General features: G+C 37.3%; 1 protein-coding gene across 8 annotated transcripts in view; it reads right to left on the reverse strand.

Annotated features, from left to right (window-relative positions):
* Nucleotides 1–17,296, reverse strand: part of STAG1 (STAG1 cohesin complex component) — a 202,188-nt gene that overhangs the window by 66,193 nt on the left and 118,699 nt on the right. For all 8 annotated transcript variants that reach the window (XM_069791855.1, XM_069791854.1, XM_069791852.1 and 5 more), the window contains 2 exons: nt 15,733–15,806; nt 7,220–7,343 (listed from right to left, as the gene is read on the reverse strand). In XM_069791855.1, coding sequence (XP_069647956.1) covers nt 7,220–7,343; nt 15,733–15,806 — 198 coding nt within the window. The remainder of the gene's footprint in view (nt 1–7,219; nt 7,344–15,732; nt 15,807–17,296) is intronic.

Consider the following 17,296-nt stretch of genomic DNA (forward strand, 5'->3'; position numbering starts at 1 on the left):
AAAAACTGCTCAAGCTAAAAACTGAAAGAACATTCAGAGACTGACATAAAAACAGAACCTAAAAATAATTTTTTTTAAGTTTCTTTCCTCCTTCCCACTTATTTCAAAAATTGAAATAGAAGATAAAAGAGGGACAGAAGCTGAAAGGAGGATTTTCAGAAGAACTTTTCCTTGAAGAATTATTGTTCCTAAGAAATCATCTCCTTGTATGTGTGAGGAGTCTTTGAGCACTCATGCTCTCTTCTAGGGAACTTTTTGACTACCATTGCAGAGAAAGTCAATGACATGAAAGTTAAGTTTAAAGGACCTATCATAAGATCTTTCAAGGCACAGAAAAGAACTTTCTTGAAGAAAAATTTTATATGGATGTGATCAACTGCTAAAAAAGCACAGAGAAATGCTGTTTGTCATTCTTCTTTTAATGGTACCTGTGTTGCAGTACCGGAAATGGTGTTTCCTCTGCTGTGTGGCATTCAGAAAGGCCAGGATGTCTGGAGTCATCACTAATCATTAGCAGAGGATGTAAGCCTCTTATGGCCTTAGCTTATTTAGCCACAGAGGATCAGTATCAGTTTTGGCATGTGATGAACACTACAGAGCAACAGTGAGGTAGCAGGTTTAGTTACAAATCCACTGAAGACTGTCCCATTTGTGACCAGATTGGCTTGTTATTCAGCCAGTGCTGTAGTCCCCAAATGCAAAACTCTGAATTGGTTAGGTACAGAAAAAACAAACAGTGCCAACAGCAATGAGACTTGAGACCTGTGCAGATAAGGTTTGGACTCCCCGCGGAGCCCAAAGCCCTTGTGGACTTCACCAAACACTGTGGATCAATGGTCCTAGAGTTAAGTTCAGGCCTGATACTGAGGGTCTCTGTAAGTCTTAAGTGAGCAAATCAAGCAAGGTAAATAGGAAGTGCACCTGTGAATGTCTGGTACTTGCGTGGCTTGCCAGGAGACTGAAACCAGATGCTAACAAAAGCATACTGAACCAGGCTACTATCCTCCTGCCGCTCACCAGATACAAGGCAGAAGACAAGTAGTGACTGGAGGAGTAGGTGAGGAGGAGAGAAAAGTTGTGTTACACCTGGTCCCTCTAGGTAAGGGCAAAGGCCCAGGAGACACAGAGGCAATCCCAGGAAGTGACTGCCTTTCTTGGCAGACAAATGATAGGAGAAGGACTTTCTCTGATAGCAAAAAGGTCTATTTTTTAAACTGTTGTTCAAGGAGAGAATTAATCTCTTTGGAGAGGGAAGAGCCCCTGCATGTCAGTCAGCTTGCTAATCCTGTTATGAAGGTTTTACATTAGAGTCAGGAGAGATTAATGACAGGAACCCACGAGGAAGCATAAACAGCAATGACCTGGACAAGAACCTAAGGCAGGCAGAAGTGAAGTGTGCATGGATATACTGCACTGAAGTCCAGAATGGAGGAGTAGCAATGTGCCACAGACAATCAACATGCTAGACACAAGATGTTTCTTCAGTAACTATGAGAATTGTCCAAGTAACATGAGCTTTTAACACCCCAAACACTTCTTGGGGAAAGAAACACAGCAGAAATTTCCTATCTAGCAAGGAAGTAAGCGGGTGGGAATGCTAAAATTAGGGTAATTCCTAAGAAACTTATGCCAGGGTAAAAGCTGCAAGCAGCGATGCAGAGCAAGGACAGGAAGAGACTTATTAAACTAAGAGATGAACTTATTTAACTCATGAATTAATTAGGAGGTCAAGCACAAAAGGAATACAAAAACCAGAAGGAAGATAAAATAAAAAAGGCCTGGGCAAAGTATGGAATGGACACAAGAGGTAATGAAGAAAACTTTCTGTAAATATGTTTGTAGCACAACAAAGAAAAGTTAGTTTGCTTTGAAGGAAGAGGAAAAAAGTAATCATCACTTCTTATGTGCGCAGTGGTAGGAAAAGAAATAATAAAATTACAACACAGACTATTTAGCTTATGCGAGGAAGAACTTTTTAGTGGCAAACATAGTTAAGCACTCAGACTCCTACAGAAAGCTGTGGAATACCCAACACTAGAGGTTTTTTTAGAAAATATGACTGTGAGAACCACTGTGGATATACAGTGAACTCTATCTTAAGCAGGGAAGGAATAAACAAAAATATTTCCCAGACTAGATTTTAGGCAGATTTTTTGCAATTCTGAGCTTAAGTTCATAGAGAATATGAGTCAACCTAAGGCAGCAAATATTTGTGACCATGCAATACCTTTAATTCTGTTAAAGAAAATGAGCATCACTTTCCAGCTATTTTTGTGTAGTCACATTTATGCTTTTCAGCTAGAAAGAACATATCTGAAAGGAAAGCCTTGCCATTTTCTAAGAGACAAAATATTTGCATTATCAGCATTCTAAAACTAAGACCTTCCATTCTCCTGAGTTTCATCTTCCAGAAAAATATACTTACTTGGGGTTTTGTCCAATTTATAATTGTGACACTTGAATATTGCAAAATCCTGAATTCATCCATACTGTCATCAGTTCTATGCATGCCTCTTTCTCCAGTCTAATTATTCCTGTAATTCTCCTTCTCTCAAAGCATTTTACATAATTATTTATATTTTATTATTATTTTTGTTATATAAAATTCTTTTTCATGAATGAGAATGCTTTGCATCAATACTTAATTGTTAATGCTTTCTTTTATTTACAATTTGAAATTAGAACCTAAAACAAAAACATCAAATGTTTATCAACACTTTAATAACAAACAGTTCTCATATTTTCCCTATTTTTGTTGAGATAATCCTCCAGACACTTCTGAGTTTTGGGCAAAAAATTGTTACCGCTGCTAATGAAGCAAAAAGCAATACATACACCTTTCATGCCAGCAGTGTGGGGTAGTCTACATTTGCCAGGGAGAGTCATGCTCTACTCAAAATTCCCTTTAATATGGCAGACCTGTGAAAAAGAATCCATCCTGATGGAAACACACCATTGTCATATTTTTTACATGCTAATCACAGGACTCGAAGCACTAATCTGTAACTCTTGTGTAAGTCTCACAGTGATCTGTAGCCTGGCCTCAAGCCACCTTAGATTCTTATTAATGTTCCATACAGTTGATACTTTTGAGTATTAATTTGCCATCTCCCAATGAGAACCAGACTCTTCTTAACATTCAGGGATACCACAGCCGCAGAAATGGTAATTAAAGGTGCACTGCTATGTGTCAGCTCACACGCCAGATGAAGGCTTAGATCACATAGAGATGATGACTTTTTGAGCCCCCAGAAACATAGTTTTAAGTATTTTTTAAATAGGTGGGTGGTCAAGAGAGGCAGCAAAGTAGTTTCTCTCTTTTCAACCTTCATGTTTCTTCTTTTGGATTTTTCCAGTTCTTTTTTGGTGGCTAAGGGTATCCTGCTCTTCTTAAAAATTTATCAGGTTTTAATAATAGATAATTAATTTGCTCAGCTATTTGCTCTACCATATTTCTGCAAACTGCACTGTTTGTTTTTTTCCTCTTGCATAGAAAAATGATCTAAATTACTGGGTATCTTCCATCCCACAGTTTATGGGATGACTATGATATACTATGTTGCATTTTGATGCTCTAGGGTGGTGTATTTTGAGGTAGTCTGCTGCCTAATGACAGAAATAGTTACACTGCCAGAGAGAAACAGATGAAAATGTCCTGCAGCACAATAGTACCTATGGCAGGAGTATTCCTGGCAGGAGCAAGCCGTTGTGCTCTGTCTGCATGTGCCCACTCAATACCATTTATGAAGATAATGTATATCATCTGATGCATTTTTTTTTATTTTCTCAAGCTTTCCCAAACACTAGGAAATCGGGTACCAAGTACATAAAGTTAAACATCCCAAAGTTTGGAAAAACTACAGTTTCAGTTTCTATATAATCTTAAAAACAAGTTCTATTTTTTTCATCCTTTTAAGTTAGGATGCCACCACAACGAAGTATTCAAACGCCATGTGTTCCAGAGGACCCTGGGTTCATTCCTTTCACAGAAACAGACAATGAGTAAAGTAGTGGCACACAAAGAAAGAAAAGGCATTTTCTTATGTGTCAGGAACTGGTGTAAGAACCATGATTGTCTAGACACCTAGAGACACAATTATGGTTTCAAAACAATTACGTGCGTCAGTGAGGCAGGTGAAAATTAAGACTGATAGTCTGATTTAACTTTTTTTTTAAAGAGGTTTCTTTATGCAATTATATTATAATGTTATATATTTTTAATTTATGCTCCCAGATCAACGGGAATGAAAAAGAAGCTTAAAAGAAGAGAAAGGCAGAACTAGAAACCCATATTCAAATGAGAAAGTAATCTATAAAACCCAAAAAAGCCCTATAGACATTCATCTGAAATCTGGGAAAGAGATAGGATTAACATATAAAATATACAGATTTCCCAAATTACAGAACTAAACTTCTGCATCCTACCTCTGAAAGACTACACTGGATCTACTACAAAGAAGTGCAAGAACTGTCTTCCCTGTGGTTTAATTTGTATGTCTTCTGAAGTAGAGTATGAAACTGATCATGAATCTTTTGCACTGCTGCCTCCTCTCTTTTTTGTAGTAGCAAGCTTCCAGAGAAGTTAATCATTTTGGGGTGACTTCTGTTCATATGAAATGGAAGTACCTTATGATTATTGCCTTAGCCTTCATCTTTTCCATATTTTAAGTACTGATCATAGCAAAAATTATCTCCTGATCAAAGCAAAATCAAGAAATTTAGGTATCAGCTGGCAAGTTTTTCAGGTTGTGCCAATGAAAACCACGCTGTCAAGGGATCTTGTACTTTTGGAGGCTTTGCATTTTTAATTGGTTCTTATTCTGTCTTTTTTCAATATATTCTTCCCATTGCACTTCCTTCCTCCTTTCTGTGCTTCCCCAAATGTCTCTTTTTCATGCTTTGACACGTGGCTCACCTGCCTCTGACTCTTCCCCTATTCTACTTAAAATCTGTCTCACTCCATACATTAAACATACACTATATAAATAAAAAATATCACATATCCTGTATACCAGGATATTAAACAGATTAGCTAGTGATTTAAAGACTTAGAACCCCAAGGCACTTCTGAGGCCTGCGATGAAAAATATTACAAAGCTAGTAGAGGCAGGAGAGTAGCCTGATAGAATTCTTCTGTGTCTGGTCCAGATGGAAAACTGGTTTTTTTTACCATAACATTGTAATGTAAAATTTGTTTGATATGAAGAACATTAAATTTAAAAAAGCTGAGGTATAAATATATGTTAAGGGTGCAGGCAGATGACTAGACCCTGGCCTGAGGTTAAGCTAACTGAAGAGGATGTGAGAAACTATTGGACATGACATGGGAAATTGCTGGACGTGACAGATAAGAGTGTGAGAAGCTGACACCAGTCACAGACAGTGCCGTAAGGAATGGCTGGATTTCACAGATGGTTAAAGGGAGTTATGTGAGAAATGGCTGGACTTCACAGATACTAGAAGGGGACTGAGAGCTGCGAAGTGCAACCCTACTAGATTGTGCTCTCCCATTGGAAGTGCTACTTTCTGGAAACGTTCTGCAAGGATTAGGAAGTGCTCCAAAAAATCCACTGCAATTATCCAGGGGATAATATATTTTTAATTAAAAGCCCTAGAGTAAAATAAAGTCCTCCACCACACGTAAAATCGTAATCCTCCAACCTGAGTTGACCTCCCCACCGATTTGATAACTTGAAGCAATGATCTCTACCTCCTGAAGCATGCCTACTAGCGAGGCACACCAATGTTAAAAATGAGATACACAGATGGAGCAGCAGCTCTGCCCCTCAAAGCACTGTGATAGCTATGTTTCCATGTCCAAGCTTTAATGATAGGAAGTGTAGTGTCTCTAGAGTAAACAGTGGTCATGGTTGATTGTAGCAGTAAGCAAGATCTTCCTCCTAATCAAGTTTTGTAACAATGAGATGTAATGTAAAAGTTTGGGGAAAGTTTGTAAAGTAAATGTTTGAGAACTACAGGTTTAGAGAGGGAAGACATCACATATCTAGTATCTAAAGCATACAGGGTACTCTTAACAAGTAAATTGCTGGTGAAAATCAAAGTGAGATGCAGATCCTTGTCAGCTATAGCTAAAGCAAAAGAACCAGTGGCAGCTAACTTCTTTCATTAGTGAAAGCTAACATCTTTCTAACTGATCTTGTTCAGACTTCAGCCAAAGAGTGACCAAGTCATATCCTCAATGTTAATATGCTGTCCGAAGTTATTGAAGAAATCATCCTTTTAAAGAATCAGCTGTTAACTACCAGTTATGCAAGTCATCAGAATGAACTTGCAAACTTTTAATTTTTTTCCAGCAGTGCTCCTAGAGAAAAAGAATAGTCTGCATCAGGATGCTGGAATTTAATGAGCATTTCAACAGTACAGGTGGGTCTCATCTGTTTTCCTTGGATAATGTTAGCAGAAGAGTTTAGAGTAAAACAAGTGTTTCTAGTGGTTTTGGTGAGAGTGGGAGGACAGCTAGTCCCAGTTGCTGCACAGTGTACAAAAAAACCTTACACAGTCAGAAGTACAAAGTCCTGTTCTATTAGCATTACGAATGGGCTACTCTTGCTGCAGGAACTGAGTGGTATTTAGTCCTGTTGCCACCCAGCAGAGGCATGTTCTGGATACCATCAGTACTAAGAACTGTGGTGAGATAGGAAAGAACTTCTGGATGTAAATCTTTTTGCTTCCATCTGGTGTTTCAACAATTGTTTGAAGAAAAAGCTTAAGAGAACCTTGAAGAGATTCTTCAAGGGAAAATGAATTGATGAGAATTCCACTGGTTGTGGAGCGAGTGACGTCTGTTGGGGACCCAGAGATGTTCTATTTCCTCTAACTATTGGGCAATATAAATGGAAGACACATCTGGAAACCTCTTTTTCATTCTGCTTCAGACACAAAGGTTCTCAGGGATGATCTGAGGAGACTTCTCTTTCTCTTGTAATCAGAAGAAAAGCACCATGGAAACATTTCTGTTAAGATATTCTAATGGAGACTGAAAACACAAAAAGCACATGAACCAAGCGTGCAGTCTAGGAGTGCTGTATCCCAATTTAAGTGAATACCTTGAAATAAGCTGCTTGAAAGATAAATAACAGGCAAGAAAAAAGAACAATCTCTTTATAAATCAAAGATGATATACTAAACATGTCTTGGGTAGTATAACAGCAGCAATGTACAGTACACTCTGCTATGTACAGTAATACACAGTACTTACCCTGTCATGTAGTGTCCAACCAACATATTTTAAATAACTATCATTCAGGAAGGCATCACTGTACATTTTCATCCAGACACCAATTTCTTCAATACAGACAGCTCTAATCTCAGCAATAGCATCACTAATAAGGAAAAAAGAAAAGTATTAAACAGATTACAGACACATATCATTTACTTCTCATTCCCATTGCCCTAGCTGTAAAATTTTACTTTTACTTTTGATGAACTTTACTATGTAGGGCCTGTCACTGTTCTCACTGCTGTCTCACTGACTTTCTGTTCCTTTACGTCCTTGAACTCATTGATCTATCTAAAAATTTCAATATTTCTACATTCAGATATGGTATTTCCATTATCTCAAAAAATCCTCACCCTAGTTTGCTTCTTAGTCTCTTACTCCATCTTTTACCTCCCTCTTTTCAAACAGAATTATGAATTGAAGCTACAAACCTCCTCTAGACAACCATCTCTGAAACATCGTCACCAACATTTGCTTAGCAGGCTTGACTCTCTCCAGCTAGAGGTGTAGAAAAATTGCAAGGTGGAAATAGTTCTTTGGTTTAACAAAGGACCCCACCAGAGGGGCAGAATGGGATAAACAGATCTTGTTTCATGCACCGCATGAAAGCCCCTATAACAAAACCCAGGAGAATGTTTGCATTTCAACATGGGTTTCTTCCAGTTTTCTTGCTTTTTGCTACATTGTGACTGTGGCAAGTGATGAAAGAGGCAAAGACAGATCTCAGGCAGACTTATCAGCTGCTTATTGAGGAGGGGCAGCAGGAAACTGTCTGGAGAGATCACCTAAGGAGATCGGGGATGGAAATTATTTCAATCTGATTGGCACTTTCCTGCCTGACTGACATAGAGCATGGCATATTTACTAATAATGAACGATGGCTAAACAATGAAAAAAGGGACTGGGGCCATCTGGCCCTTTAGTAATTTCATCTCTGAGACATCTGTTACTATGAGAAATCACTTGTGCCACTCCAGCTGGCACTGCTTCACAGTTCAAAATTTCAGCTGTAATGAAAGAGGAACATAAAGAGCTACTGTACAGAAGAAGGGAATGTCTGGTGCTTTGCAAACATCGGCCTTGCTTATAATAGAGACTCTTGTTCAGTATTTTTATTAGAAAATCTTTTTGGAAAAGCAATAAACATAAATTTAATTCTAAACCAGCACAAACAGAGCCCCCAAATGAAATCTAATTTAGGGGTGGGGTGGGGGGGGTGGGGGTGGAAATTCCAAGCTTCAAGCAAGAGAATAATTGCAAAATAAGACAAACTATATTTTTCCTAAAGTCTTCAATTTTACAAAATATAAATAAACTGCACTCAATCTTATGTTCAAGATCCTTCAGACTGGTCCACCTCAGTAGGAGCCATTGTACTGTATATGATCTTCCAGATACCAAGGTGAAAACCACAGTTCCTACATGAACACGGCAATCAATCACAGTATCACACATGACTAGATGTGAAACTTCTACAGTGAAGTCTCTGGTTTTCTCATTCAATTTCAAATTATAGGGAGGAAACTGTACTGGTGTAACAGCATAAAACATGCATTTAAAGCTAATGTATGAATGTGAGGGGAAAATTTGTAGGAATGCCATCAAACCACTATCATTGTCTCTCTTTGCCTACATGAAACACATTGATTCTATCTTCCAAACAGAATCATTAAAACTGGTCTGTCAAACTCCCTAAAGACTCTATAACCTCAAAACCAAGGTAAATATCAGTCCACAACGTAGAAAAGCTGCATTACAAGAAGAGTAGGACATTAAAGAAGCTGTTCCTACCAGGGATTTCTCAAACAGGTTTTAGATACTGTAAGGATGAATGTGCTAAAATATTCCATTCAAGGGTTTGCACTATAAAAACGGTATTCATTATGGGGAATGCAGCCACAATGAAGACAAGTTTTAATTAAAACTATGAAGTTGTATATTACTTCACACTAAACTAGATTAGCAATTCTCTTATATGGAACTATTTTTAAACTATTTTTAAAACAAAATATAGGTGGAAGGAATCAGGATTCAAGACTTAAAGAACAATCTAAAGGATCGGTAAGCATGTATCTCAAGAAAAAGAGGGGGAGCCACATATGCAGCAACAAAAAGTACCCATGAAGACACTTCTACTAGGGGATGATAGCCTTAGTCCTCACATCCAAGTAGGTTATTTCACCACCTTATAAATTTACTAACTGTGAAGCATTTTGGAAGGATTTAATGGCAATCCCAAAAAGTACCCAAGTGTCAACAGCTATTTAATCATGCAGCACAGCCAGCCAAAAACCAGGAAAATTTATCTTTTCTGTAAGAATGCATTCAAGCTTCCCTAGACAGACAGTGAAAAACTGATTTTTGATTCAAAAGCTTCTCAGGGATCCCTAGGCAGTATGGACAAACACTCACTCCAAGCTGCTATTTATAATTAACAAAAAAACCCCACCCCACCCCCTAAAAAAAAAGAAAAAAGAAAGAACAAATCTATTCAACTAATTACACGATTTAGTATAATAAAAATTTAACATCTTTAGTATAATTGAAAATGGGAAAGAATCATGCATAAGGCATGTGAGACTAGCAAACAGACTCAAGTTGCTGGAGAGGCAGGAGAATTTGTGACACCAATTTCCCACTCCACCACCACTGTATTACTGATAAGAATTCCTCTTCTTGCAGGAATCACTAACACATATTCCATGCCCATACGATGCTGTATCAAACACAATATAGCCAAAATGCCTTTATAACTTTGCTATGCATGTGATCAATTGCTTGTTATTAAACTATAATTCTTTTCTTACAATTTTTACACACTTAAATATATTTTAGCTTCTTGTCATAGTCGCTATGAATTTTTTTTTGAAAATATACACTATTTGTGGATGACACAAGAACACATAAATAATAATCATACCAGAATTGGAAGTAATTATAAATTAGTGACGTAAGTTTGTATTACTTGCCAAATGCTTCTAGAAAGGTACAGAATCTAGTCCAGCACGGAATCCAAAACTAATGCTGGATCTACAAATATTAGACATAAAATATATTTAATCTTCTTGTCAGCAAACTACAAAGTAATTTCTATGCAGTGAATAGGAAACACTTAGCAAACTATTTGCAGCAAAATTCACAACCTATATTCCTACTCTTAGTAAAGAGACCCTGCATGATGCAGCTTCGTAAAGAGATTTGACAAAAAGGGATCAGGTAAGAAATTCACTGGTTCCTTTTAAAATTTTGGGTTGACAAGGCAGGCCCATAAAACCTAGGACAAACCATAGCAAACAGTGTCAGGAAATAGGCTTTACTAGTTGATTGTTTCTCTGAAACAGTGCCATTTTAGCATATATTTCATGCTAAATTACACTCATGTATTCTGATTAAGGCCAAAAGTACTTAGGACCCTGAAACATAGAGTCTATAAAGGATAATTGGGATATGTCAGGTGGAGACTGGTATGCTCTTCAGGGTCTTGCTGGAGTGGTTGCCAGTTCTAGCTCCTGGGTTCTCTCAGTCTGTTGTCTGATCACAAACTCATTTAGATTAATCAAGACCAAAACTGAAAGCAATTTAAGCTAACCTGGCTGATACACACTGAAGTGGATGCATAAATCCTTAAAGTATTACCAGTGTTCAGGGAAAACACCCAAGGCAAGTGATGGAGATGACTAGCAGAGCAGTAACTGCTTCAAGATTTCTTGGAAGCTCCTAAAGAATGCCTGGCTACACTCTTATTGCATGTTTGCATGCCTGATATAACAATTGGGAGTTGTTGCCTCTCACATCTCGCTCTTAAGACAGAGAGAACTACAGATAACCTTCAGAAGAACATGATATTACTCAACATGCAAATTGGATATGAACAGAAAAAAAAAGATGTTTTAGTCAATGGATTTAGATAAGAGTTAGTCTATGAGAAAACTTTCTAACAAAGACAGAAACAAGGGTCACCCACCTGCCTTTGGCATTCTTTGAGATGGAATCTCAAATTCCCAGTCAAGGGACATGAAATGGTGCAGCTCTACAATAATATACCATTGCCAGTTGGGCCAAACTATGCCTGTCTCTGGGGCTGCTTGACAGTTTCGAAACATTTTGAGTATGTAGAGAAAATGTCTTTTCTACCACTCTCTCATCTCTGGACCTGAATTAGGACCCCATAATGGAAGAAGGGTAAGAAAAATAAGTGTGCAGAGCCCAATTCCAAAATTCACACTGGTGAATGCTCGCTGCATATCCCACTCCTGGGAGGGGGTGGTAAGCAGCACTCGCATTTCTAAGTAATTCTACAGAGTGCTACTTAAATAGCTATTTCAATAATGTGTTACTAAGCTAATTATTCAACGTTCTTGCCAGACCAAGGAATTGTATTGTTTGAAGGCATGACTTGAATTTCAAGATGTAGCTCTATGTATCCCTAAAAACAGTGTTTCTCAAAGACTCACCATACTAACACCTTTGCTTATATGAAGTGTGGTACATGGCTTTGTGGGAAAGGGAACAGTATGTGTTTTTAAACTTAATATTAAGGTCAAATTCATTTAAGTACAAAGATGTAACTTTTTGCCTTTCTCTTTTTTTTCATGCCTATTACAGTCTCAGTAGTTTCTATCTGTTTTTTCAATATATGTAAAAATGTAACGAATTTTCTCGCCACCTAAGATATATGTTTCACCTCCTTGGGATAACACGTTTATGGGGGAGGGAAAAGGCTTTTTCTATGGTTTTGTTTGGATTTTCATTTCCCTGTGCTGACTGGTTTTTTGCTCGTCGCAGTCTTACCAGACTTCCATCTAATATCCCCTCTCACTTTTTTTCATGCAACACTCTTGTTTCCCAGAGTGGAACTCACATGTAACTTGTCACCACCATCCCATTTACTCAGTAGGAGGGAAAGGAGCACCTTGAAAGGAGATAGAAGCATCTTCTCCATAAAGATGGTATCTAGATTTGGCAAGTTTTACATTAACTATCAGTACTGCCAAAATAATACCTCGGGACAGGCTCACTACATTGCATAAATTCACAAAACCATCATGCCCATCAGTCTGAGGATCCCCATTCAGGTCTGCCAGAAGTTAAAATTGTAATAGTTGTGTTTTGCTGGACATTCACACCTGGAGGATAGCTCTTTGAGCATTCAAAACAAAAAGGTATTATGAAGTAGGACTCAAATAAGAATTCTCTGAATCTTGCCCTCTGAAAGGGAAATGTGTCTGGATGCACATTGCTAAGTCAAAAGCAAGGAAGTAGCAAAACCAAAATATTGACATCTCAGGTAACGGTTGAGAGTGCTGAACATTTTATAAATACTTCTTACATCTGAGAAGCTATGTGGCAATCATCTCAGATTCAAAGTAATCTCTGATATGCAGATACAACTGAATTGAAGAAATAGGCCTTCCCTCCTTCTTTTTTTTTTAATATGCAGGTACCCAGCAAGCAATTTTCAGCTTGTTTAACTTCAGACAAAAAAAAAAGTTACTTTTAAGATCCCTGACCTACCAGTATATAGTATCTCACTACTACATAACAAAAGTATTACTCATACAGACACCCAACCGGTTATTTTGAGATTAGGATTTCTGAACATCACCATATCCAAGTCCCTACACGTGCCTTGTACAATCAATTTTTGAGTATTCCCAAGGACTGATATTCTACAGCCTCTCTGGACAACCTGTTCCAGAGTCTGATTACCCTCGTGGCCTTGCAGTGCTATTTACCATAGTGACCACCTCCGCTGGTTTTATACTCACCAACACGAGCTCAGCAACTTGACTCTAACTGAATTTACTCTTACGTCTCCCCTTTTATGTTAACTCTCAGTTTAAGACATGATAAAAAAAAAATCAATAAACAACTAAATGTGTTATAAAGCAACATAAAAACAGTCAGAAAAAGTGATTCAGGAAAAAGATATGGAAATATGCAATGAGGTAGGAACACCTGCATGTTTATTAAGAATATCTCAATTTTTTACTACATCTGCTGTTAACACTAGACTAACATTACACCTAGAAAATTGCTTAGCTATTTCTGCAAAATTTTTTTTTTCATTGTGAGAAGGGAGCATTGAAATATTCCAGTAAATTGGAAGCCAACCTACAGAAAGAAGATGTAACCTCAACTGCAACACTAGCTTACTAGTATGAAGACAGCTACATTCTGAGTGAAACAGTTTTTGGTGGCTTTTTGTTTAGATCAAGGACTTGCTATTTAAGTTACAAAGGTCACTAAGCATGAATCACTGTGGCAGAGTCTGAATCATATTATGGAAAGGGATTTATTCTCTGGGAATAATTAAAATAACATTCTTTTGAAATCATTATCACTTGTGCATGGTCTAAGGACTGTAAAATGATGTCAACTTTATAACTCATTTGAACTATTTGAGAGAAGGAATGCTTCAGAAACATTATGGAAGCATATAACAGTTGGAAATCATTTCCTTTTTTCTCCCCACTCCAGCCCTGGTTTTCTCATCAATCAGCTGGTTTTAATACAGGTATTTTTTCCCCCTATATGTTCTCGCACAGCTGTGACTGCAGAAATTTGAATCTATGGTATCTGTTGTCTGCAGATTACTCACATTCGAGTACATGTTTTAACAGACTCTCTTAGGAGCTTCACAGAACTTAAGGAAGCCAAAGAGATGATGACTCCTCACAAAAGTGGCTCTTGGGGGCAGACTTGGAAGAAGTTACTTCTTCTGACCCTCTCTGAACAGCGCAGAAGTGGTGCCACCCACCTCGCTCAGAGAACACCACTACTTGACTCATATCAGCAAATTCTTCAGTGGCCTAACAGTGTCAGCCTGGGCATCTTTTTTCAGGGCACGGATAATCAGAGTTTATTTATTTGGCCTCTCCTTTGTTACAGCAATATCAGCAAAATCAGGCTTTTACTAATGGTGGCAGGAGGCATGAAAAGAAACCTTGATTACAAAAGGAGGATTTAAAAAGAAAGAAAGAAAGAAAGAAAGAAAAAAAAGAAACAGCATGCAGACCATCAAAAGGTAGAGTCTTTTTCCAACCCCACACAAGAGCATGAGCTACTAGGAAAATATTTTAAAGTGACTCCTTGTTTGATACAATCCACTAAATTCTGAAGGGACAAAATGGAAACACTCCTTGCATTTAATTTCTTCAACTTCATTACCTACATGCCATAAAAACTGCTGTCATACCAAAATTGTCTGAGTGCTATACTGAGCTAATATCCTAATTTGCCTGTTGACTCTGTATACGTATTCTTCCGTTGCCAAGTAGCTCAAGGCTTACTGACCATAAACTATAAATTTTCTTTCAAGTATCATGCTTGGTTACTGAAGATACATACTTCAACTCCACTGTGTTGTTCACACTCACATATTTCTTAGCACGAGCCCCTTCCAAGCTTCCTGCATGCTTTTCTCCGTAATTACAATAATCCCTCTGCCCAACTGAACTATGGGTTCCTCTTCACCTTCTAACCCTCTTCTCATACACCGTCTTGTTTTCTGCCGTTTGTCTAAAAGATTTCATAAATGATAAAGTTTTAAACCACAATTTAAATCTGAAAGGTTAATTGCATAGTTTAGTATCCTTGAATTTTATCTTTTGACTTCATAAGTCAATTAACATTTAAAGAGCTGGTTGCACCAAGATGCTGCAGATGCTCTGATGTATCTTGTGATGCAAAACAACACTAAATCTATTTTAAGGTTACTGCTCTCTGATAAACCACACTCCAAAATAGCATGCACCACTCCAAATCCAATGCTTTGTGCAATTCTAAAATAAACAGAAGTGCACGCATGTGCACATTGACACACACACACAAATATATATAACGTGCTGTGGTTTTGTATTCACAAGACATAGCATATTAACTATTAAAAAAAACCTTTGTGATGTGCTAACACCACAATTAGTTTTTAACGTTCTTGCTACAAACATCCAAAACAATTCACAAATGAAAAATACATGTTAACTGGAATGAAGGCTTTTGATTGCCTTTATGTAATTTAAGGAGGAAAAAGCCTAAAGTAAAGTTGTAGCTGTGGCTAAAGCATATATGGTGCAAACATCAGAAATCTGCTGTTTACACCTAAGACCTACAAAAGGAAATGCAGATTAGAGGTCGTCAGTAACCAAAACTGCCCTCTTACGATATGCAGTGATCATATGATTATTCTTAAGATATGTCATGTTTGTGCTCCCACCTTGGACAACTTTTCAAAACACAAAGATTCAAATTCCATGTCTCCCACAACTCTTTAAAGCTGTTTTACTGAATTACAATAAAGTTGCGTGGATGGTCTACTGTGCAATGAATAGGGGTTAAACTTACATTTTCTTTCATAACTTCAGTGTTTTTAATACTGCTTTTGTGGCATCTAGAATATTACATCAGAACAAAAATCAACACAGAAATCGCCCTTGACATTATTTATGATCATACTTTGTTAGCAGAGTCTACCGTAGCATGCATTTTCTTACCGGTATCTATGAACAAATATACCCTTAAAAATAGAGTTCATCATATTTTCAATTTCATCTTGGTTTTCTTGTAGCTGGAAAAAAAAAGCAAAACAAAAATAAATAAAAGATTATTATAATTTGATATTCTACAATTCCTTATTGGGAAACATTAGAAGACCATGGAAGAGCACTTAAAGGTATTAGTAGATTCACCATTTTCTACTTTTCCAGCACATGCCTATATTCTGTGCACATACATACATATATATACATATATATATGCAATGCCTTAATGGAAGAAAGTTAACGTTCTCTACAAACATCAATTAATTTATTTTCAAATTAGTCCTTTGAAGTGGTCATCACCACTTTTTTGCTACTGAAATTTAGAAAAGTAGAGACTATGTGTTCAGTACTGTCAGCAGTCTTGTATTCGTAGTTAAACAGAACTGTGAGTGAATGACAGCTGCAGAAATGAAGCTGGTTACAGATCAGGAATCCCCTCTGAAAAATTCAGTTTCCTATTTAAGGGAAGTACTTAAAGATGTTCTCAATCTTAAGTATGAGTGTCAGTTGCTTTAACTTCAGCGCCCATGATAGCTGAATTTCTGAACCAGGAGCTTTCCAGAATCAGAGCATGGGTGCTTAACATTGGAGCACACCTGACATCCAGGCCTTAGATTGCAAAAAACCAAACCAAACCCAAATTAAAAAGGTGTTATAAGCATGTTTTTTATAAATAAGAGTGTTTTTCTAAAAAACTTAATATTTCCTGTGTAGTATGAGCACATTTTCTAAGTACTATGGAAAGCTTACTTTGTGTCAATGAATATGTTAACACATCCTAAAGGAACATCTTGGAATCAATTAAAGTATTCTCATACTGTCAGCTTTTGTATTAAACTAAATAAGTATGACTTAATTACACCAAAATGCAGTTTTGCTAAATAAGATGACACTAATTTCATACAACAACTTTTGGAGCAGAACTGCTACTACATTCAAAGCCATCATTCTTCCATCAAGGTGTTTCTTAATGTCAAAGCAGAATACCACAACATATGTGAATGCAAATTTTTCCACATTTTCAGTATGAAAACCGCAACAGAGCCTTGCTAGTACAGAGTGCATATATGCATAAAATAATAAAACCTGTATAATCATGGACATACATATTTAACAGATAAAACATCTTAAAGCCAGAGGCAGAATTATGATCAGCTGTTTCAACTTCCTGCATAGCATGAGCTCATAAACGCTTTCACCTAGGGGTTTATATTTTTCCAGCTATGTTTATAAATATTTCTACAGTATCTTCCAGATGAGATCTAAAATAGCTCGCAAAACTCAGTAAATGAAGTCTCCCAGTTTCCTAAAATGTAAGGAGCTGCTGTCTCCATTTTGCATGTGGGGAAACTGAGGTATTGAGGGTTCTTCACTAAATTGCCAAACACCTGCAAAATAAATTAATTTCATAGTATAAGGGACTATGTACAAAGGGAGAAGTCGGGTGCACACCAGCTCTGCATATACTAAAGGGCTGGTACACAAAACAAGCATATTTAGACATGGCTTCTGGGAC

This window comes from Haliaeetus albicilla, chromosome 9 (genome assembly GCF_947461875.1).
Source record: "Haliaeetus albicilla chromosome 9, bHalAlb1.1, whole genome shotgun sequence".
Taxonomy (NCBI): Eukaryota; Metazoa; Chordata; class Aves; order Accipitriformes; family Accipitridae; genus Haliaeetus; species Haliaeetus albicilla.